This window comes from Ambystoma mexicanum, chromosome 5p (genome assembly GCF_040938575.1).
Source record: "Ambystoma mexicanum isolate Mex_15411 chromosome 5p, UKY_AmexF1_1, whole genome shotgun sequence".
Taxonomy (NCBI): domain Eukaryota; kingdom Metazoa; phylum Chordata; class Amphibia; order Caudata; family Ambystomatidae; genus Ambystoma; species Ambystoma mexicanum.
The window spans coordinates 541,710,898-541,735,574 of NC_090930.1; the positions used below are offsets into that span (position 1 = coordinate 541,710,898).

General features: G+C 44.1%; 1 protein-coding gene across 10 annotated transcripts in view; it reads right to left on the reverse strand.

The window, feature by feature from the left end:
• BCORL1 (BCL6 corepressor like 1) overlaps nucleotides 1–24,677 on the reverse strand; it is a 1,509,155-nt gene that overhangs the window by 37,144 nt on the left and 1,447,334 nt on the right. Inside the window, exon 14 of one of the 10 annotated variants that reach the window (XM_069612968.1) lies at nucleotides 20,707–21,223. The exons of the other annotated variants lie outside the window; for them this stretch is intronic. Coding sequence (XP_069469069.1) covers nucleotides 21,133–21,223 — 91 coding nt within the window. The 3' untranslated portion in view covers nucleotides 20,707–21,132. Of the gene's footprint in view, nucleotides 1–20,706; nucleotides 21,224–24,677 lie in introns of those variants that run through there. 10 annotated transcript variants of the gene reach the window in all.

A 24,677-nucleotide genomic window follows, 5' to 3' on the forward strand; every position in this document is an offset into this window, starting at 1 on the left:
TCGGATTCTTGGTCCTGTGGCGACTTCTGAAGTCCCAGTCCCCAAAGCCCTGCTTTTATGCAGCAAACCCCCATTCACCCAGCCTAGCTGTCACTCAAACATGCTAAGTGGTGAGCCGGGCGGCTCACCACTTGGGCCAATCAGGACGGAGTGCGACTTGAGTTACCAAGGTAACTCAGTCCAGGGTGCCTAAATCCCCCTCCACCCCTCCTAAGTACCCCAGACAGAGTGGCACCACTTTGGAGGGCTTCTGTGGAGAAGCCCGCCAAAAGTGGAACAAAGGGCTCCACTTTGGGTCAGAGTTACAGAGGCGAACACCAACGCCATTTTAGAATCAAGTTTTGGCAAAAAGTCCCAACCGGAGTTATAAAAATAAATATATAAACCGGCGGTATGTTTAAGGCTACCGTAAATAAATAATTAAATGTGTTAGCCTAAAACAATGGGAAATCCCATAGGGAAATATTCGCGGTCGAATATAAAAAGTAGTTTCCACTGCCACCAGCCAAAACTCGATCAGGGGGGACGGAGACGTGCCCCCTCGACTAACAGACCCTGGGGCAATCGAATTGCCCCAGCCAGTACGTCCACAATATGATGGTTTGTACTGGTTCTGTTCAGGATTCAAGACTAGCAAAGTCTTTGGTGACTTTACATGCCCTGGGAGACAGTAGTCAGTCCCAGGGTATGGAGTCTATGTTGGGGAGTCCCTAGGACACCCCTGGGTCACGGCACAGAGGGTGCTGTGTGACCCACATCACAAAAATACATGAGGCCCTATGGAGTAAAAGACCCCATAGCCCATTCAACACAAGGTTTAACCAAGAAAACACACTTCAACATGTCCAAGAGTGAGGGTAAAAGAGTCTCACTCTTGGCAGGAGAAAAAATTAAACCCCAGAAATCCAGCAAAGCTGCTGGGGGACTCACTAGGTAGGGAAATTCAGCCCAAACAGAGAATTCTCCCTAACACTCGCCCCCCCCAGACTAAGGGACAGGAGGATTTAATCCACTCCTGGATGAACCTCATACCTCTAGTCGATGATATACATCCTAGAGAGTCCATCAGCATTTTGATGGTGACACCTTGACCTATGTTCAATGGAGAACTCAAAGGTTTTCTTTTGCAAGCTAACGGACCTACAGACCCTTTGAGGAACATCAGTCTTTTTGTTATAGGGGATCTGGTTGACCAGTCCCTCAGAAGTTGGTACAACTTCTGAACCTATGTTAGGCTTTTTCAAGGGGCCCTTATAAAGGATTCCCTTAGATCTAGAGGGGCCTCCAAGGTTCCTCACCACCTCTCTTGTGGGAGCAGGTTGGGTCTTAGGCCTCTTGGTTGGAGGGGTTGGGGTTAGGCAATGTACCTGCTTCCCCTTCCTCTTAGATCTACCCTTACCTATTTTAGGAGTTTCCCCCCTAATATTAGGATTTGAGTTGGGGTCTTCAGTAGAAGGTCCAACAGTCTGAAGGTTTTTGGCCTTAGACTTTTCTTTTCTGGTTTTCCACCAGCACTGAGAATTACCAGTTCTCTCAGGTCCAGATAGGGGCCTAGTTGGTCTATCCACCTCTTCCTCAGAAGCAGGGGGAGTCAGAGACTCTGAGACTAGGGGAACAATGATGGAGCTTGGTTGGGGCGCCCATGTTCCTAGCATACTATCCTGAAATGTGCCTGGGTTAGAGGTCAACTTACTAACACCAGGGCTTGTAGTGGGGTTCTCAGTAGAGGGTCCCACAGGCTTAGAAGGGTCCTTCAAGGTAGCCTGTCTAGCCAATTTGGTTAAGTTCTGCTTCTCCATACTGGGAGGCCTGGGGGTATGTGACACTACTCCTAGAGTTCTTAGGTCATTCCCTAACAGGACCTTCCCAGGTACCTCAGTCTGAACACTGACAGGGATCCTCACTGTCATGTTGTTACACTGAATGAGGGCTGGTAGGATAGGAACCATTTGGACAGGGCCTCCAGACATCTTAGTGGGACCTTTGGGTGCTTTGGCCACATCCTCAGGTTGAAAGAAGCTTTCATCCACTACTGTTCTGCTGGCCCCAGTGTCTCTCCTGGCAGGAGTATCCTGGCCATTGACAAGAACACTGTCCACATAATACACCTTAGAGTTAACAGGTAGGGAGTTATACACAACCCTATTCTGGGGACTAACCAGACCCATAGGCTCTAAGTTTACAGTTGCTTGAAGACCCAAGGGTTCTTCAGCAAAGAGTTCAAAGTGGGCACTAGCCATCTGTACTTCATCCTCAGGAGTGAAGGCTAAGGAGACTGTGCTGATCCCTGCAGGTTTACCCTTGCACTTGGGATCTCCTTTGATATGGTCAGTACCCTGACAGACATAGCATTGTCCAAATGCTCTCTGGAAGGGTGGCTTGTTCTGACCTCCTTCTGGCTTGTGGCCAGAAGGTACAGTAGCCTGACTAGGTTTCCCATGTGGCTTACCCTGGTTATTTTGTGGTTTGGGGCCCTCTTTGGGATAGGAATTATTAGAATTCTCTTTGGAGTCCTTTTTAGACTGTTTCTCCCCATCCTTCTTCTGAGTTACCCCAGAATCCTTGTGAGTGGCCCTGTTGGCAACCCACAAGTCAGCAGCCTTAGCTAGTTTCCGGGAATCTAATTCCTTGGAATCAGCCAAGTGTTGTCTGAGCTCAGGAGAGCAGGCATCATAAATAGTCTCCAACATAAACAAATTCTTCATACCTTCATAAGTGTTCACCTTGTAACCCTTAATCCATCCCTCTAAGTTTTTCAAACATTCACTCACCCAGGTAGCCCAAGGGGTACCATCATGCTTTTTGAGGCTCCTAAACCTCTTAAGATACTGGGAAGGGGTCTTCCCAAACCTAGCTATCAAAGCTAGTTTCACACATTCATAGTCCTTCCTATCCTCCTCCCCCATCTCCATTACCACATCAGTTGCAACAGGGGGAAGCCTAGAGAACAACCAGGTGAGTAAGTCATTTCCTGTGATGTTCTGGAGCCCATGATTATATTCAAACAGAGACAACCAATCCAACACATCCAACTTAGGCTCATACATACCAACCAATTCTTTAGGCATCCGGGGTCTTTTAGGACTGGAACTTCTAGAGGAGCCAGAGAGAGAAACATTCTCAACAGATAATTTCTTCATTTCTAAGTCATACTTGAGCTCCATTTCCCTTAGCCTTAGTTCTTTGTCAGTTTGAGCATTAAGTTTCTTATACTCCAATTCTAGCTTCATTTTCTCCAGTTCAAAGTACTGAGGACTAAATGTGGGACCTGGTAAAGGTCCAGTAGGCACAGCAGGTAGAGCAGGCAGAGGCCTAGGGGGGACAGTTACAACAGCCTCACCCTCCTCTTCTGACTCTTCCTCAGAAACATCAACATTTTGCTCCATGTTAACTTCAATACTGTCATCTACAGTTGCTGGAGTGGTAGGCTCCTCTGAACCATCACCCAGACTTTGGTTAGCTAACAATCTTTCAATCAGCTCCATTTTCTTGCCCTTAGTCAGGAGATCCTTATGTTTACAGAGCACTCTTAAACAATCAGCAGTTTTGGCTGCAAGGGACTCTTGACTATAGCTTTCTATAACTGACATGTTAGAGGTTTTACTTTTTCAGTGCTAAGCTTTGTGGTTAGTTGCACTAAGGTATCTAAAGCACAATAAAATGTATACTCAATACAAATCCCACCGCTGTACACCAGTGTTAGGCAGAAACCTGTGCAGTTCCCTTGGGGAACACTGCAAAAGATTTAAGACTACAGGTAGAGCAGTAAACCCCTTTGGTAGCAGTCTGTACCACCCAGATTTACCTGGTAGCTGTGGCTGAGCAGTCAGACTTCTCTCAAGAAGAGTTAGGCAGTATGTAAAGTATACACAATATGTACCAAAACACAATAGCACAAGCAAACACTGACCAGAGCTTGGTTTCAAAAGTATATAGTTATTTATTTAAAATACACATAAGTTAAAAACACTCTAGCAAAAATATAGTAAAAGCACTTCAACACAGTTATACTGAAAGTAAATTCAATCCTTTCTCCTATCTAGACAACTCTAGGTTAACACCACTTAATTAAAACAGAGGTGAGTGCTTAACGTTAGATGACACTCTAGTAGTTTCCAAGAAAGGGAGAGAAAAAGCAGAAATAGGTTAGACACACCACTCTAAGGTCCAGAACACTTGCAATAGGCTTAACGAAGAATAAAGTCACAGGTGAGCAAAAGTCACTAGGCAGGGCCCACTCTTAGAGTAGCCGGAGCGAAAATGTGCCCAAGATCACACTGTTAGTTAGAGATTCAAAGTCTTGCAAAGAGTCAAAAAAGAGTTTAGAGTGGCTCAGAAAGTTTAGCCAAAGTGTCCCAGGCACTCCCAGGTTCGAAAGCCGGGGACTAAATCTACCCCGTACAGTCGGTAGCAAGGGAAGCCAGGCGGAACACAGTACCTTAAGCGGAAAGGATCCTCCAGCGGTGGCAGTTGTTCCAGGCAGTGGCAGCAGGGCTCGACGTCGGTCAGGGGAGAAGAAGTTCTCGCTGAAGAGCAGAAGAAGAGGGTCGTTGCACTGCCCGGGAAGAAACCAGCCGCGGAGTCCTCCGGTTAAAGGGTTGGTGCCGACTTTCGCGGTATGGGGGTAAAGTGTGGTATTCCGGTTGCCGGGGTGCTTGGCACAGGCAAGGCGACCACGAGATACCTCAAAGAACGGAAAGAAGGCGAAAACTGGTTGTCCCCACCAGTCAAGGGAAGGAGCCACTCCGTTAAGAGTTCTCCTCGGTCGTCGGGAAAAAGTGGTGAGACGGTTCAGCAGGGCTCCACCGGGTGGTGTCGTCGAAGCAGGTCGGCTCAGCTCTTCCCTCGTCGGATTCTTGGTCCTGTGGCGACTTCTGAAGTCCCAGTCCCCAAAGCCCTGCTTTTATGCAGCAAACCCCCATTCACCCAGCCTAGCTGTCACTCAAACATGCTAAGTGGTGAGCCGGGCGGCTCACCACTTGGGCCAATCAGGACGGAGTGCGACTTGAGTTACCAAGGTAACTCAGTCCAGGGTGCCTAAATCCCCCTCCACCCCTCCTAAGTACCCCAGACAGAGTGGCACCACTTTGGAGGGCTTCTGTGGAGAAGCCCGCCAAAAGTGGAACAAAGGGCTCCACTTTGGGTCAGAGTTACAGAGGCGAACACCAACGCCATTTTAGAATCAAGTTTTGGCAAAAAGTCCCAACCGGAGTTATAAAAATAAATATATAAACCGGCGGTATGTTTAAGGCTACCGTAAATAAATAATTAAATGTGTTAGCCTAAAACAATGGGAAATCCCATAGGGAAATATTCGCGGTCGAATATAAAAAGTAGTTTCCACTGCCACCAGCCAAAACTCGATCAGGGGGGACGGAGACGTGCCCCCTCGACTAACAGACCCTGGGGCAATCGAATTGCCCCAGCCAGTACGTCCACAATATGATGGTTTGTACTGGTTCTGTTCAGGATTCAAGACTAGCAAAGTCTTTGGTGACTTTACATGCCCTGGGAGACAGTAGTCAGTCCCAGGGTATGGAGTCTATGTTGGGGAGTCCCTAGGACACCCCTGGGTCACGGCACAGAGGGTGCTGTGTGACCCACATCACAAAAATACATGAGGCCCTATGGAGTAAAAGACCCCATAGCCCATTCAACACAAGGTTTAACCAAGAAAACACACTTCAACATGTCCAAGAGTGAGGGTAAAAGAGTCTCACTCTTGGCAGGAGAAAAAATTAAACCCCAGAAATCCAGCAAAGCTGCTGGGGGACTCACTAGGTAGGGAAATTCAGCCCAAACAGAGAATTCTCCCTAACACTGTTATTGGGAAGAACTTCCAGTTAAAACTTCAGTGAAACATTGCAGTAATTATACATGCACATTCATGCACATAAGCACCCATCAACACAAAAGAAACTGATGTACATTTTTTTAGCAGTGTGTGGACAACTCTGTTAGAAGTACCTGTGCGCACGATATCTGCTTATAAGCGTCCACTACGTCTTTAAAAAGCATACTAATGTTCCTCCCATATTCCACCATGAAGTGGCAATTTGTTGGTATATGCTTCCAACGTTTTTATTTACCCATATCATACACTATATTAGCTAATCAGTAACTCTGTTCTTGCCTTCCCACATTGATACCAAATGTGTTCCCACTAACCCACCTACTATATAACTCGTATAAAATAAGGCACTAAATTAACCACTGAATGTATTTTAGCAACCTAAAGGCACTTTCCAAAAGGTCAGTGTCTGCACCGGTGTGGTGCTTTGAACACTGTACTGTTGCCACAGGCTTTTTTTAAATTTGTCCACCTCCACTTTCTGTCCTCATTAAGTCATGCATAAAAGAGTGCGCAACTTGTCCTTCGCCTGCACGGCAGGTATCCTATCTCTGCTTTAGTAAAATGTGTGCATTACCTCCCACTAACTGCGAACAATAAAATAAAAGCCCTGTGCATTATGCAGAATGACATCTGGTCCCTGGGACCTCAATACCTTCCACTCTCACTTCCTACATATGTGCTTGCTCAACCTTTTCCCTCATCAGCCTCCTACATAGTCCGGGTCAGTTGCTTGTGCACACAATCAGATGATGGTACATGTCTTTCTTCTGCTGCAGCCCCCCTGTGCAACACACTCTCTGTCTCCCTGCACCTTGAGGAGAATAATGGTAGGTTCTCAAAGCACCTGCAAACCTTTCCATGTACTTCGTCTTTTTCCCCTCCTGCCCCTGCTGACTTCCTGGCTAAAAAGTATTGTGCACTGGTTTTTTACCCATCCTATCAGTGCACACATCACTTTATGTCAACACTTATCCTTCCACTTGCGAGCACCGACCGTAGTTGCATTTATTTATGTTTCTTATTGTTGCCATATACTGCACTTTGCCCTCGCCCTTCACTTCCGCACAGTCAATGTCAGCTGGCCTAGAGGAATCAATATCTCTGTATGTATGGCCTCTGTTCTGGGTCCCTTTCGTCGGTGCTCCTTCACACACTTGTATGTATGCACAATACAACAGCAGAAAGTACCATAGCACATCACATGATATAATGCACAAACTGCATGCATAACAACATCATGGCTGACATATACTTTATACAGTTCACAATATGGTCTTCCATTGTAATGCATGTACTACAAATGTCGGAAAAGTGATCCCACAAAAGCAGCAGGGAATGTATAGTAGCAACGTTCCGCAAGTGCGTTCAGTAAATGCATACAAACATGCCCCTTACCTTACACACTTTCACCATAGCCTCCTACATTTATGTGTACAAACAAACCTTCTCTCACAGTCTGTGTACACACCACAACCAGTAAGCACATTGCCCAATTGCTTTGCCTCCTCAGTGGTAGTGCTATAGCTGCCACCCTAAAAATACCTGGATGTGCCACGTGGAATCCTCACAGTGCAGCGGATTGTGCAGCATTACCGTGCTATACACTAGAGGGGGGGGATTGAGAGGGTGTTAGGGGTGGGGATTGTGTCTTTAGGATGGTGTGTAAAACCACTGTGATGGCCCAGAAGGGTGACAGGACGCTGTATGGTTTAAGCGGGTGTTTATTTAGACACAATAACAATGGGGGGTGAGGGGTTGGGTATGGTTCAGAGCAGGGCTGGGGTCCGTACTCACTGTTATGCTGTCTAATGATGCAGGTAACTTCACTGCATCCAAGATGTCATGGAATGAGACACACTTAGCCAGCAAGAGCACCCAGGAAGCTACCCTCAGCCTTGGTATTACGCTCTGCTGGCTGGGCCTCTGTCAGGTGTGCACTGTCACTTATTAAGCTCCTTCTCAGGAGGAGGGCCGGGGCTGACTGCCTTGTTCTGGCGCTCCGTTATCTTTGACCTCGTTAATTCTCGCTAGAACATGCGAGGAGCCCCCACAAACACTTATATATTTTTTCCTTTTGTCATATTATATACGTGCATTCATACATTTTTTTTTTCTTCTTCTTCTGTCTTTTGCTCAATATTTACATCTCCTCCTGACATTTTTCTCCACTGAAGATTAACCGTTATCTTACATTACTACAGGATTGTCTGCAAAGCTTCGTGCACTGTGACAAACAACTGCATTGCCAATGGAAGTAAAAGAAATGCCATTTCCCTGGAACCATTGGAACTATCGCTGGTTATTAATGCTGTCATAGTCCGTGCACAACATCCAAACACTTGACATAAAGTCGCACATGCTTCTGTTTATCCAACGTCTCTCAACCTCTGTGGACAACTGACATCGGCATGCTCCCTCCTCTTGGTGGTCATCAAAAAGAAAATCACCTTTGCAGTAGGAAATATCTGCATCACAGCTCTCATCAACCTCTTTAAATAAACAAGCAAACACACACAACATGTGCCCCAAATGTAGTCCTCCAAAATGCACGACGACCACCACATCCACAGTACCGAAAGAGGCCACATATTTGCAAATAAGATCCATGCAGCCGAAACCCCACTCAAACTGTGGCCCAAAAAGCCTGCACTTCTTCCAACTGAAAATCAGTAAGCATCTTTCCACGGCATACCTGTGCAGATCGTTCATAAAGGTATCACCGACTATGAGCACTCGCCGTCTCTCCATATCCGCCAATTTCTGTAAATCTACCTTTGGGTAAATATGTTACTGGCCCTTCAGTTAAACCACACACTCCAATCCTTATTGGAGAACCCCCACAATTCCATTTGCGAATGCACCATGCTCATAAAGCCATGATGTGGCATGTGCACTTTCCCAGCTACAGCTAGGGCCACGCCACAGTAAATACACACAATACTTCTTCCCTTTGCACTTCATTTTTCCCATGAGGTGGCACGTGCGCTTTGCCAGCTACAGCTAAGGCCATGCCCTAGTAAAGCAGACAACACTTCTTTGCTGGAATTACGTGCTTTTAACTGTGGAAACGAACGTTTTTTATTTTTTTATTTTTTTCTTCTCTTCCTTGAACTTGCCTGTACTGCGAGCTGCTACCAGGCTCTTGCAGGACCTCGAGTGCTGCAGTGAGGAGGCGGGGCCTGTGCTAGTCACGTGAATCATCACGTGACCAACTCCATCCTTAAAGCTCCCTGCCATCCACCCTTGCGGCGCTAAGCCCGGAGGAGACAAGCCCGCTGGCTGTTGTGCGGCTGTTTGGCGCTAAAGGCGTGAACGGGAGACTGCGGAGGTATCCCCTCTTTGATCCCGTTCCTGAGACTAAGGTAAGCCTCAGCAACACTGACTGCCCGTAGGTCTAGGGTAAGGTCTAGGGAAGAGTCCCGCTTCGTCTGGACGTCTTGACTCTTTCTCTGTGCTTCCCAGAGGAAGAGGAATGTTGCCGTGGACTACTCTTCCCACAAGGCATTCTGTAACATCCAGTGGGCGTGTGTATAAGGCAACATCTGCGCGTGAATCGCGCTCACGCACCCCAAGAGTCCCGCTTTGCTGCTTCGCCGCGGCTCCCGGGGATCCGGAGGTGCTTTATTTCACTGCCCGTATCATTATATGTTAACTCAATTTCTACAGCTTGAGTGACCAGCACACATTGTTTGTTTGGTTAGAACTAAGGAGAAACACCCTTGCGTGACTTATGACTTTGAAGGGCATCTATCGTTTAACAACTACGATGCCGGTAAACATTCGGCAGCGAATTATGTCGGAATCTCAACAAATTTATGAAGAGCAGCCAGCAACTAAGGCAGCCATGAACGTCTGTTCAACTCCAATTTTGCGAACTCCCCGACGTAAAACAACAAACAATAAGAAAAAAGGGGGAGTGCAAGATAACATTGATATTCGGAAATATGGTTTTGGCAATGTTGCTGTGTCTCTGCCGTCCATGAAAGATGTTTCAACAGCTCCTTTACCAGTTCAAAATATTGGCTTACGTGACACGAATTCCAAAGTGGGAATGTCTACCAACGGTCCAGCAGGTTCCAAGGACAGTATACAGGTGGAAGTACAGCCTAATTCTGATGGCACTAGTACTTCCCTTACGGATAGCATGATTCCACGCAATGCACTGTCAGGAGCTCCGGCTCAAGTAATTTTGAATTCATCCAACTCTAGCCAAGAAGCTGTGATTGAATTAGACTCTAAAAAAATCCTGTTCTTTGGCTATCTCAGAGGATGCAAATCTTTCTCAATCTCCTGATTTGTTCCGGCAATCTGGCTGCAACATATCAGGAATAGACGCATCCTATAGAGCACCTACACCTCGGAGATCCAATGGAGACTTGCCAATGTTGGCAAAAAACATTGAGCCCTCCAAGACCCCACATTTGACCTTAGAGGTAATGAATATTGCCTTAATGGCACTTGCCAAATTATTTGAATCTGTTAATAATTTGAAAGATCTTTCTGAAAATGTCAACATTATGAGACATGATCAGTTAATTATGACCACAGCGTTTGATCATTTACAGAATAGTCTAAATGAGAAACTAGACAAGGCAATTAAAGCATCCAAAGAGTGTTCCCAGATGCTGGGTGAGAAACAGAAAGGTCCTTTAAATGCTATGGCAGTTTATACTGATGGTGACACACAAACAACCAAAATTACTGAGTGTCATTCTGTTATAACTGTTTCGGATTCTATTGCTTGTGAAAATATCATGCCTTTGAAAACTGCGACATTGAAAACATCATTGCCTTATGTTAAAGGAATAATTAGAGAAAAATGTGTAGCATCTGATTCAACATCTATTCCACTTGACACACAACACTTGAGTCACCCTAATAATCCTATGAGTGGCTCTCATGATTTGAAATCCCCATACCCTGTTTTTGATGTAAGGACCTCCAACATCTTGATCCCAAAGAATTTAAACCCTAAAAAAACCCATGCGCAAAAGAAAACGAAAAATGTGAAGACTGTGAAACTAGTTGCGACCTCTGCGACAAAACAGTTTATTAATAACGTAACGCGTGCAAATAGCAGAACTCTTGCTGTATCCAATAATATAACAAAAAAATATACAGCGCTGGTAAATTTAAAGAAAAACAAGTTCATTGAATCAAGTGTTTCTCCCAGAAAAATTATTGACCATCCTCCATTAGATGAACTGATTAAATTAGCAGTAACCCAGCAGACATCTCAATCAACAATCACTGAGAATCAATCGCGTCCTTCTCAAAATGTTCTCGCCAGTTGCGCCTCCAAAATACAAAATGGATCTCTCAAAAACCCTACTGATGCGAGAACAGCTTTAAGGCGAGAAATTGATTTGTACCTAGAACAGCGCACATTTGGTCCTCCTGCCATTCCTATCATTACAAATGGACCTGCTAAATGCACTTCTGTTCTCCCAATTTCAACTGCACTGTCAATGATCCCTAATGAGAATAAGAGTCTCCTGTCTAAAAAAGTATCATTTGCAGAATTGGAGTCTCAGGCGACAGATTACACTTTGTCCAAGAACACAAACTATGCACATTCTTCTCCAAACGAACTTCAGGAGTTAAGAGACTCCATTGCTCAGTTATGGCAACTGAATGAGAGACATGGTTCAATGTCCCAATCAGGTAATCCAGTAAAACGCAAAGGCGAAAAATCTCAAACAATGTATAGACAGGATTCTAGCATTATGCCGGGGTCATCTCAAAAGCGTCCATTACCCCCTAGCAAAAAAACAAGTTCCATGCCAGAAACGAGATATTCTATGTTGTTATCATGTCGTCCTGAAGTCTCTCCTGTGTATATTATAAATCGTCAGAGAATATTAAACATTTTCTCTGATACTTTTGAGCTACAAGAAATTCGATCAGGGGACTTAGATCAGATTGAATTCCCCAACCAAAATAATTTGGGTTCAGCTCTAATATGGACTTGCTCCTTAATAATACATAATATCATTTGTGCTGCAGAGGTTGCCCTGTTTAACTTGGGATTCTTGGTTACATCCAATTATAATGTTAAAAGTCCTTTAAAATCTTGTCTTAAGAATCCGCGGAATCCTGTTTCTTACATTCCTAGACAAAATGTTCTAGAACACAAAGAATTTAATCACACCACCAGAGTGTAACTAGATTCCGTTACTGACAAAGTGAGCTTAACAGTAATTAGTTGGAATACCCGAGGTTTTAGCCATTTTATTAATAACTCTCGTTCTATTCTGGGAAATTACGATCTTATTCTCCTCCAAGAAACCTGGCTGACTAGTTCTCCGGTTTGGAACAACTATGATATTAATCTGGTACCTGCTATACGTGCAACCAAGGGTAGACCAATGTCAGGATTGCTAACTGCCTCTAAATCTACATCTAACTTGCATCTGCATTCCTTGCCCTCTGTTAATCCTTTTATACAATGCTCTTTTTTTGTTATTAATCACATCAAAATAGCATGTATTAACATATATTGGAACCCTGTGGGCATATCGACTAACCTGTTTTTTAAAAATCTGACATCCTCAATGGAGCATATCATGTTGGAAAGTGGCATCATTTATGTCATCATTGCAGGTGATTTGAACATCCATCTTGTAAATAAACCCGTATCAGGAAACCAAGACCGAGTTAAATCATGGAACACTTTTTCCAAGGCTTGGAATTTGGTAATGCTGAATGGAACTAGTGTGGATGATTCTCCCCCAAAACCAACTTGGGCCTGCCGCAACCAGAGTGCGATTATTGATTACATTTTTGTCACCAGAAACTTTCTTGTTCACACTTTAGAATTTGCAGTAATATCATCTGAATATAGCGATCACAAACCGCTAACTTTCAAACTGGTCATATCATCCCCCATTTGTCCACAAAGACAATGGTTTCAAGGTGTGGTGAATACAAATAACTCCCAGAACCGATTAAAATGGTCGGAAAAATCCCTTGTTAAATATAGAGATCATCTGAAAAGATTTGATCAGACGGGTATGAATGACACAGATGAGGACTATGTAGCGCCCTTTGACTTAATGCAGTTGTATGCTACTTGTCAGAACGTAAAATCACAAATACCTCGCTTTAATGATAACATTGTTAGCATTAGGAAAGCATTATTTAAGAAGCAGAAACGTCAAGCCTGTTTGGTACCTGCGGCTTTTAGAGATGCAGCCTTGAAATCCATTAAAACAGCTTATAAAAATTGGATGTTTGAATACAGACGATTTTTACAACAAAAAGAGGGTGAGAGCACGATAATGCATATTCAAAATAAGAACACTGCTCAGATCTGGCAGTTGCTTAATGCAACCAACAAGGCTCCACCATTAACATCAGAGCTAAATGGAGTCAAAGAAAATGACTGGATAGACTACTTCTCGGCCATTTATGCTTCTCCTGTTCAACAGGTTGTTGTAAGTCCTATGCCTATCGTTTTCGATGTACAATTTGACAAAGATGACATTCGTCTTTATATTAACAAGGCTAGCATGTCTAGATCCCCGGGTCCCGATGGACTTTCAAATGCAACATTGAAAAAAAATGTTGACCTATGGGTACCAATTTTGTGCACTTTATTCAAACTGATCATATGCAACCAAGAGCTGCCTAAATCCTGGACCCATTCAATTATTGTGCCATTATACAAAAAGGGCGATCAACAAAATCCTTTGAGCTATCGGCCTATTGCACTCTTAGATGTGCCAGGAAACATTTTTTGCAGATTAATTCTACGTGATTTAAATGCTTGGTCGTTGGAGCATCAGTGCAGAGACCCGTTTCAAACGGGTTTCGTTTCAGGTCTAGGTACCTCTATCAACCTCACATTACTTAACATTATCAAGTCCTCATGCACTACACAGAAACAACCCATATACATGGCTTTTGTTGGCTTTCGCATGGCATTTGATTCTGTTGACAGAAATCTTCTCATAAAGAAATTGATGAAATACAAATGCCCTGAATCTTTGATAAAATTGGTGAATCTTTTGCACACAAAAACGTCCATACAAATAAAGCTGAATATGGAAGGCCTCTTATCTAGGACTATACCCACCGCCAGAGGCTTGAAGCAAGGCTGTATTCTTGCTTCAACATTGTTTAATCTTTTTCTGTTGGACATTTCGGTTGACTTGGCTCTAGTTGTTTCAGACTCTCCAAAGATAGAAAACCAAATTATATCTTGGCTGCTGTACGCAGACGATTTAGTTTTAATCTCACAAACTCCAGCAGGTCTACAAACTCTCCTTGATACACTGGAGCGCTATGTATGTGCCAATAATTTAACGGTGAATGAAGACAAAACACAAATAATGATATTGAACAAACCAAAATCCTCCTTCTCAAACAAGCATGAGTGGTCAATTTCTTGGTCAAAGCTACAGATAGTCTCAGAGTACAAATAATTGGGGATGATGTTTAACAACTTAAAATCGGATAAATCGATTGAAATAATAATATCTTCAAAACTTACTATGTTAACATCACAAGCAAAAATAATTTTGGCGAAATATTGTAAGTTTACATGTAATCCAATTCTGTCCTACTACCAACAAAAGGTCATACCTGTGATTACTTATGGAATGGAATCCATGTTGCCCAATACCCCACTATTTTGGAACCGAATAGAGGCTAAATTTTGGAAATCTGTGCTTAATCTTCCAAAAAGTACTCCTACTATGCTATTAATATTTGAATTAGGGCTTTTGTCTATGCATTCGCAAATTACTTGGAAAATGTGCACACTGTTGAGAAAATGTATGCTGGGTATATCTAACAGAAATAGTCTAGCCATCCTAGCGAACCATTTATTGACCTCAAATCAGCTATTTCCATCCAAATGGCGAAATTATGTATTAAATGCACTTGCCAATGCAGAAATCTCAATTGAATTATTGCTCACAAATCCGTCTAGAGCTAAGAGCAAATTATATCAGTTCGATTGGACACTCACTCAAGATCAATGCATGAAGCTGAAAGATTTTGATAGGACTGACTTTGGTCATAAGAGATTTCGCTTGATGGCTGATTATCTTGTGAAATGCCCGTCTGCTGTCCTCAGACAGAAAATTCTAAGATTTCGATTAAACCTATGGCCGGTAAATGAGATTTTGTTTAGAAGAGGGTTAGTGGAAAAAGATCTAATCTATTGACGATTCTGTAAGAATTTATCTTATATAGAAACTCTTTGTCATATTGTCACAGAATGTGAGGCTTTTGTGGAAAACCGAATTAAATTGGCCAAATGCATGCAACATAAGTTTAATACAAGATCTGCAAATGAAATCTGGGCCGAAATTTTCAGCACTAAAAAGATTTCGGTTAGAATTGCAACCATTAACATACTTGATGCTGCATTTCCATTTGATCAAAAGAAATAACACAATGGTCATGTGATAAGGAAAAATGTAACTGTGCTGATAACATTTGACGTCTTTGGAAGATAATTGTATTATCTCCTAAATTTTATCCATTATGTGCTTTTACTTTTTCTTTTTATTGTGTAACTTGAATGATGTAAATTAATTGATTATATTGTAATAATGATGAATATTTTATATATTTGTAAAGTTGATATTCAACTAAATCAAATAAATTATTAAAATAAAAAAGAAAAAAAGCAGACAACACTTTTTCCCTCTGCACTCGATTTCTCCAACAGTCCCTTACTGGCGCCTATTAATAACTATCACATTTTCTAAAACGCCTGCACCAATCACATACTTAAACTCTGCATTGCACACTATCATTTCTGTACACAACTCCATATGTCCCCTTCAACACTCTGAGAACACGTCCTCTTTGCTTCCAAAGCCCCTCCACCAGAAACCTTTCCTACAGAATACGCTATTTCTGCATCTACAACAATCTGCCGGCGCACCCAGCACACCTTTTCCCATGCACATAACACTCCACCCATGCGCACACCCACAATACCATGAATGCATGAATACAACCATGTACGCAGCTAACATAGTACACAAACGTAACATACATAGCAGCACTTCAACCCAACTCCCTCACTCCATAAAGTACCCATTGACGAAAACAGGTTGCAATTAGCACCATCCACAAACATACTACACCCCTACCCACTACCATGCAGAAAGTATTGTTTCACTAGCAACGTAACCACTACATTGTCACAACATTTGCCCTACCTCAAGATTCTTCACACATCATAGTAAAGAACCCATATAAGCTGCACTTCAACTATACCCTGTGCCATACTGCCAGTATGCACACACTGCACCAAGTGGGCACAGTGTGTGACATTTCATTGCACCATCTCCAATCACACATCCAAAACTTTATCATATTCTACCATCCACCTCACCTGAGTAACCAAACATACACACCTGCCAGCTCATTTGTACTGCTCTATGTCATCTGGAACATACTGCACAACCATTCTTTGCAGGTCATCACCGTCTACTAGATGCACAGTCAACATTGCATTAGTGGCGGGGGTTACCCAAGTCCTAAGCTCTTCAATCCATGGCCTACAACCTACCACCTATGGCCATACACCCAATAGGCTACACCTTCAACACAGGCACCGCAACTCCATAGTGACAGTATGCAAACCCAGCACCCAGTGGAGACACTGCATCACTTTTCACAGTCCCATCTCCAAGTACACATCAAAAACTTTACCATGTTGTAACAGTGTCCTCACCAGCAAAACCACACAAGCAGTCATGGCAGCTCACTTGTCCTGCTCTATTAAGTCTGAAATGTGCACCACACCCATTCTTTACAAGTCACAACCCTCTGCCTACTGCAGGATCTAAAATGCCTTACTACCGTGTGTGTCCTAAAGTCCTAGCCTCTTCAGTGCATGGCCTACAGGCTTCATCCATGCACGCAACAGTCTAGGCCTTCAAGACTGTCACTGTTACGTAATAGCATCATCCAACTTCGCCTATCCACATACACAGCAGTACCACCAGCACTACTATCCAACCTGCGCACCGCCGTGGACCTAAAGAGCAACAGTTTGCACCACTTACCATAATGTAGAAAGAAAACACTCTCACCTACACCCCTGTGCACTTTCATTCACATACCATGGCCGTCCCCATTTCCATTCCCATACTATAGTGCCACTACCTAAGTAGCCACATTCAGCTCGCAACAGTAGCCTACTGCAATACATGTGCATGCACTGCACTATGCAAGCACCACCCTGCACCAGATGTACACCCCACACTTCTTTAATGTGACAGATATGGTAAAGAAAGGGTAGATTGTGCCAGTAGCTTCTATGCGTCTCATGTTCTATGATGGACACATACTTAGTGAACTGTCTTAACATCAGACTGGTAGTTGTGAAAACAGTAGCTGTTTAGATCAGAATGCATGTGTGATTTTAGCATTAGCTGAACTACTCACAAATTGCTTGTTAGCAGATGCACAATCTCTGGCACTAATCCAGAGACTTTACATTCGCTGTTTGCCGCATTGGCTTGTAACACACATCCCTTTGGGGCTCATGACCACATGTTTTTATTGGTCAACAACGCGTGGCCATAATCATTTAATTTGGGTCACACTTGTGAAGTTTTCATGCACCTAATAAATTGAAATAAAATTGTTTAAAAGGTGCCATGGCGGAATGGTTTAAACCTAATGGCCCCATAATGTAGGGGTAAATCAATAGACATATTAATGTCTGAGTATTTCACTGTGAATATTACTCGTAAGTATTGATACCTATAGCCTTTCCAATATGGAGGCTATTATGCCTATACTATTGCCCTCGTAGTTGCGATCACATGATCGTTGTGTACGTAATGGGGGGGGGGAGGAGTAAACCGCTCTAGCCAAGCCTTTTCACACTTGTTGGTGCAATCGGCACCATTTGATTTTACTAGCTTGAAGAAGCCTGCGCATTCAGGCGGAACGTGTGGCTTTTCCACCCTAATGGGTGAGTGTGTTTTTAAAATTTGGTCGCCATTCAAAACGAACATGTTTGCATGTTCACTTTTGTCATGATGCACTGTACCTATGTGAATTAAAGAATATGTTTTAAAGTAGCAGGTCGTATGTGCTTGGGATCTTTTTGTATACATGCAGCATGTAAGGTTTTTTGCAGTGTTATAACTTTACTACAGCATGTGTTTTTTATATATTTAATGAATTTGGCTAAATTCATACTCTTAATCACAAGCTACATGTTTAGGCAGAGCGCTATTTTTGGCTAAATATATATATTTCTGAGGCTTGTGGATCTGCTTAGATCACATGCTCTGCATAGTCCGACATCTAGTGGGAGCCGCACAGTATTACAAGATTTGTTTTCGAAACTCAAAAATGGACGTCGACAGGGCGTGTTAGTAATACTATCCCTAGTGTGACGTGTACTGTACCTATGGTCCTTGAAGCGTTGAGGTCCCTCAGATTGTTTCTTTCCGCCATTGTGGTCTGTCGCAGAGGCACCATCTTCCACTCCGGGAATCGGGTAATTGCGCGGACACTCCCTTTCCCCTCCTTCCCCCCACACCCCACCCTCAATGTCCCCATACCCCATGTGCCCCCACTTACCTTGCACTTCTCCATCCTGCGCCGGCGCCCGGAATGCTCAGTGTTCCCGGCGCATCTGCCATGAAAATGGAGAAGGGACTATGAGCAGTTCCCTTCTTCCTGATCCATGGTGGCCATCTTGGTTTGTAGTTTTTTTCCAAGTTGAGCAACGGGAAACATGCTGTTTCTCAACTAGGAATAAAAACTATCAGTATCCTAGTTTAATGTGCTGGTATACTAATAGCAATAAACTCCTTGCTGGGGGCGGGGGAGTTATTGACCCAGATGGCATCATAATAATGTGACAGGTGACCCCTTACTTGAATTACGAGGGGACTGCACCTGCACTTCAATCTAAATTATGTGTAAAATATGCCTTTACTCTATATGTTAGCACACAACTTGACGGTGATGGTAATACAGAAAAAGAGATCAAATAATTTACAGTAGAGAATTGTGCTTTTAACCCACATCCACCCTAAAATCAAAAGCAGCAGAAGTTCTCAAAATCAAGTTTAAAACCAAACAATTTACTGTACTCATTTCTCAGAAAGTGATTCTCCATACTCACACTGATTTATATCCAAAATGTTGGACACGACCTATGATAAACTACTGCCACCTAACATGGTCTTAGACACTACTTGACTACAAGCTTTGGTGATGGTGGCTGTGTTGCAAGTAATTGTTAAGGCTTGTGTGCCTGAGGACTTCTGTTGTTTTGGAATGCTTGGACAGTTGGGCCTAACTTACTATTTTCAAAGAATCGTGTTCAAACTCACAATAACCCAGTGTCATGTGTGCAATAAAGAACAAATATCAATTACTGCTGCAAACAATAATCAAAGGACTTGTTATTCCACATTTCAGTGAGAGATCTCTGTGGCTTGCAGAGATCCCACATTGCAGGAGAAAAGTCGTGCTGTGCTAATGCTACCTGATGTTTTCATTTTAGCTATAACAACGCTTTCCTGTTTTCCGTTGAAACTGATAAAGCCTGGAAGAAAACGACCGGGGAGAAATGTGTTCCTTTCCAGGTGGATGCCTTTGACAAGTTACATTTATTCTTAGACTTCTTTCTTTATTGTCTGCTTTTGCTGCAGCGTTATCCAACTGCGAACAGCCTTCGACAGACAACTCCATTGTTGATGACTTCTCTGCATCAACGACCAGACGCAGCATTCACAGGCCTCTTCAGGCTTTGGCGCTTACAGTAGCAAGAGAGGGGGCAGGGTCTTCCATACTGACTCCTTTTACAGAATGCATATTCTGCCACCCCTTTTCCCTTTTTCTCGCCTAACTGCCCTTTCCAATTATGAGGGAAAATACGCCCTTTAAATTTTGCCCTACCTGCCATAGAAAATTCCTGTGGAAAGACATGCACCAAGTGTGCAATTACTGTCTCCGTAGGGATCACCCTGATAACCTTTGCAAGTTCTGCAAACTTTTCCACCCGAAAACACTCAAAGACCATCGTACCAAGCGCTGGGTCGTCCACGCAATGCAAGCCGAAGCCTTCATCGACGTGACAGATGATTCCACCGAGGGCAATATCGTTGTACTTAAAGCAGCCGGGGTTTCCCAAAACTCCATGTGCGGGCCCCGACTACAATTAACAGGTCCATGCCTCTGTGACGCAGACGACACAAGGAGGCCATGGCACACATACTTCCAAAAACATTAAGCACATGGCCAACATTCGATGAAATTGCCAAGCGTCGAGGCCCATGCGGTGTCTGCGGAAAAGCCTCTTGATCTTCTCTGTCCTCTGGGCCATCGCTTACGCTTTCGCTTCACGACAGCCCTCTGAAACCGGCCCCCAGAGTCGGTTCGGACACCGTGCACAAAAAGGCCCGCCTTTCGCGAGCCGTAAAACAGGCGACGAAAGGCGCATTAGCGTCCCCTGAACAAATGCCAAAAATGCAAGAACTAATTAAAACACACGTCCCTGCACCCCTGTTAAAGACAGTCACTGAAAAAATCCCCAATGCCTTTGTCGTCCTTTTATGGATTCTTCCCCCCCCCGAAGACAAGCTCTCAGGAGCTATGCATCACAAGGATAAGGCACCCTCCCAAGACACGCGAAACAGGAGATGGGAGAACCTCTACTTCGCTGACAAAGAGGAAGTAACAACAATAATAAACGTAAAGTGTGTCAGCGGAAAAAAACAAGTTATGGAGGAGCCCGTCTATGGAACTAGGAGGGGGGCACCCAAATTCAGAACCACAGATCAAACCATACCAAGAGCAAAGAAATTTAGAAACCATAAATATTTTATTTGTATTTCATTATATGTTTAAAATATACATATTGAATCATGTTTCGAGCTCATTATCTGAATAATACCGTTTAATTAGAAAATTGAAAAACACAGTACTTTTCTAAAAACACGACTGATAATTCAGTCAACGCTAACTTGATGTAGCCAAGCAGTCTGAACGTCATGTCGGTTGAAGGGGATCATCCAGCTGGCGGTCAGAGGCTACGGCCACATTTAACAATATAAGAACCGCCGTAGCTTACTAGACAAAATAATGTTGGTTACTTCTAAAGTTAAGACCAACAGAAAAAAGAAGGGGTGCCGTACGTCAACTACTATACTGTCATGACCTATTGAATACACTGGGTCCGACATGAAAATAGACAGTAGTTTCGATGGTACAAGGCATCTAAGCTGATTCACAATTGATGCCCATCTTCTTCAGGACGGTGCACTCCCATCAGATGTCTGTCACAGGATTTTATAATGTGGAAAACTGCATGTGTAAGGCGATAATGCGTTCAGCTGTAAAGATTTGTGCAGGCTGAATCCATAATTTTGCCTAAAACATAAAACAGAAGTAGAAAGACACACACATCAGTCACACGAATTCAAAAATAATTAGTGCAATAAATATTACGCTCAAAGCTTAAATATTTAAGTAATAAACTAAAAATGTGATTTTGGTAGGAATGATCTTGTGAATAACGAACCGGGAAAATGCCTCCCTCCAAAATGATAAGGCAAAAAATCCTCCAAACTTGATAACGGGAGAAATGGGTATAGCAATTAATTCTTAAATTACCATTATCTCAACCTTGAATGCTGGTCACCTTTTCCCGAATGTAAATCCTGAGAAATAAATGTAGGCCAGCAAAACCAGTTCTCTATGAAGTAGAACTGCGGAAAACAAAAAACGACAAATAGGAACATGTTATGATCACAGAGAGGCAGTGATAAATTAGAAACCTCTCGGGAAAATAGAAAAAGACCACCGAGGTGCAGTCCTTCCCAATGTATTCACAGGGCAAAGACATTCTGCTCACCTGAATAAGGATAAACAAGGCGAAAAAGACATTGATCTTGACATTGTGTTGCAGGCGACAGATGACATCAAGGCGTCTGCAAAAAGTTGTCCTATCAGGATGGAATGTTGTTCGGCGTGGCGTAATGAGCACACCAAAAACTAACTAGATAAATAAATAAATAAACAATATGCCGCCAGTGCAAGGTGTTATCATAACACAACATAATTGTTTTAAGATGGTCGGCCTGATAGTAATCGAATTGTGTTCCCAAATCTTTCAAATTATTTCGACACAGAGCAAAATGCTCAGCAGATGTGATTACTGCCGTGCTCATAAAAGTGTCAATAAATATAAAAAAGGGAAAAAGATTCCTGAATGTTTTAAAGCGTTTTGCAGAGCATTTTCAGCATATAACACCCAGGCAACTGACTAGCAGTTTCCCAACCAATAGTAAAAGCCAGATTTATTTGCTTTGTAACAATATCCAAATAATGTCCCGTTTTTCAAAATGCACGTTGCTAGAGGCGCAAAGCCTCGGCTTTCAGAATGTGGCTGCAAGCCTTACAAATATAAAGTAGGCAGATGGACACGAGATGCATGTAGACAAAGGCAGTAGTACCTCGGATCTTAGCATATGGCTGCGAACTTCCCAGTAGTTAAATAAACAAACAAAGCAGCACATCCCTACCCGACTTACCTAAACAATGTTAGCGTCTTGGAATTGCATACATCCATGCCCCCGGGATTTCAATGAATCTCACGAGAGTTGTTAACGGCAGGGGTTTAAATAGCCAAAAGGGCGGGTGACAAGGTAATTAGTCAAAATGAGCCCCAGCTGGAAGTGCATGTGCACGAGCCCAAACTTTCGGGTGTCTATACTCCTGAACAATTCAACCTAATTATAAAAAGGATGTCATGCTTTGTTGACTTCATAGACAAGCATCCAGAAGAACTAACGTCCCTTAGAGACGCCTCATAGCCAGGGGCTGCAAAACACCAACCCTCTGCCAAAAAATCTCATCTTGACCCACAGCCAAGCACTTCCGCCATAGGCCTCCTGGCCTCCACCTACCAAGACCCCTCTCAGGACATGTATGGTGTGGATCGCTCAGGGTCGCAAGACCCTTCCTCTCAAGGGGGTCTATACAGTTAAGACCAATACTATGATGATGATGATATCTATGTGATCCAGTCGCCTGACCACCAAGACCAGCCCATAGCAGATTCACTTGTAGACGATCAACTCCAATGCAATGAAAGGCTGCTGAAGGCTGCCCAACACTTTAGTATTGACAGCCAAGAGGCACAAGGAGATAAGGACATACTCCTACATCCCGTCCCCTTTCCTCCATACCAAGGGGAAACAAACTTTTTCACCAGAAAAATTGTCTTAAATTTAGATGGGCGTGGCCCCGGGAGCATGCGCACCTCTGACTCTACCCTCCAGCACCACTCCTCAGTCCTCTTTTCCGCGTCGACGGGAGCTGACCTCTTTCACCTTAGGCTGTGGTCGAGGCCTTATCATTTACTCGTAATTCCACGCTACAACTTCCCCAGGGATAATATTCTTCCCCTTTTTTTCCATCTAGCTAATTTCATTCAGAGTCATAATTACTCTGTCTTCCAGTGCCACGCTCCTCCCCAGCGCATGTCAATGGCAGCGGGATTGAGCAGGTGACCGGCCTGCGAGGTTTCCTTCCCACGTCCGATCCACAAATGCTCTGCCTCTGGTGCCTTGGCGCGGACCGCGGCTGAGACGGCTGCTTGGCGTGCAACGCGCTCATCCCATGCTCCCTGAAGAACCACTTGGCCAGGTGGAGGGCGCTCTTCTCAGGATCGCCACAGAGCACATCAAGGAGTACATCAAGAGGAAGACCAGGCCATAGGTAGGTGCCCTGTTCTCCACTGCACCCCTCAGGGGCGATTCCTACCCCAGTAAGCATCCAAGCAGGAGGGGCCTACCAGGCTCTTCTACCAGCAAGGGCCTTCCAGGCCCTACGAGCTACCGGCCACACGGCTGAGGGGTCTAAGGATCCTCCCGGTCCAGCAGCTGAAGGGCCGCAATGCTCTTGCACTGGGGATCTCCCTGAGGGGCTTAGCTCGAACACCGGGCGCAAACCGGTTGAGGCGCCTATACGCAGTTCCAGCACTACCAGTGACATGGCCGAGGGTACTCCGCCTCCCAGGCCCTTGCCTGAGGTGCAGGGAAGGTTAGAGCCTTCACAGTCAAGCAAGCAGGTGTAACCTGGTCCCAGTACGACAGTCGTCACGCAGCAAGCGCGTGGCACGGTACCACACAAAATGGCCCCCCGGCCAGACAAAATGGCAGGGCATCCTGAGCCTCTCTATTCCAGTGCGCGATCACTTGGGGCAGTTAGAGCACAACAACAGGTACAAGTCCACACCCATGCAAGTAAGCTCCTCGCCAGCATGCCAGGACAGATACTTCAAAAAAGCTCCTGAAGCCGTTCGTCAATATTTAGGAGGTGTAGCTCCACCTCTGGAAGTGAAGGACCTACCCAGGCCACGAGATAGACGCTGGCCTCTCTGGAAGCCCTGCAAGGCTTGTCCATGGTTGTTACCCCAGGATGAGCCCTGACTTTGTCCATAACCTGATCCCCTTTGTGAGCTTTGACCACGAAATCAACAAAAAATTGCTTCCGCCTCTTTGGCCTGGTGGCTTATTCGTTAGCTGGCCTAGTGATTTTAAAGTATCATACTCCTCCTTGGCGGATTTTAATGCATCCTCCACGGCCTTCCCATACAAGACGTTGGGTTCCACTGGCATGTTAAGGAGTGTTGCCTGTGTTTCATGTTTGAAACTAGACTGGTGTAGCGTTTAAGGATGGTACCTTCAGCAATAATCCTGTCCGCATTGTCTACAGCATTTAAGTTGTTTTTCAAGATGCTGCTGGATACTGCCTTGCCATCTGCTGCTACACGGGCCAGTTGTGATTTGAGGGGTTCAGGAGCTGAAGCTATTAGTGT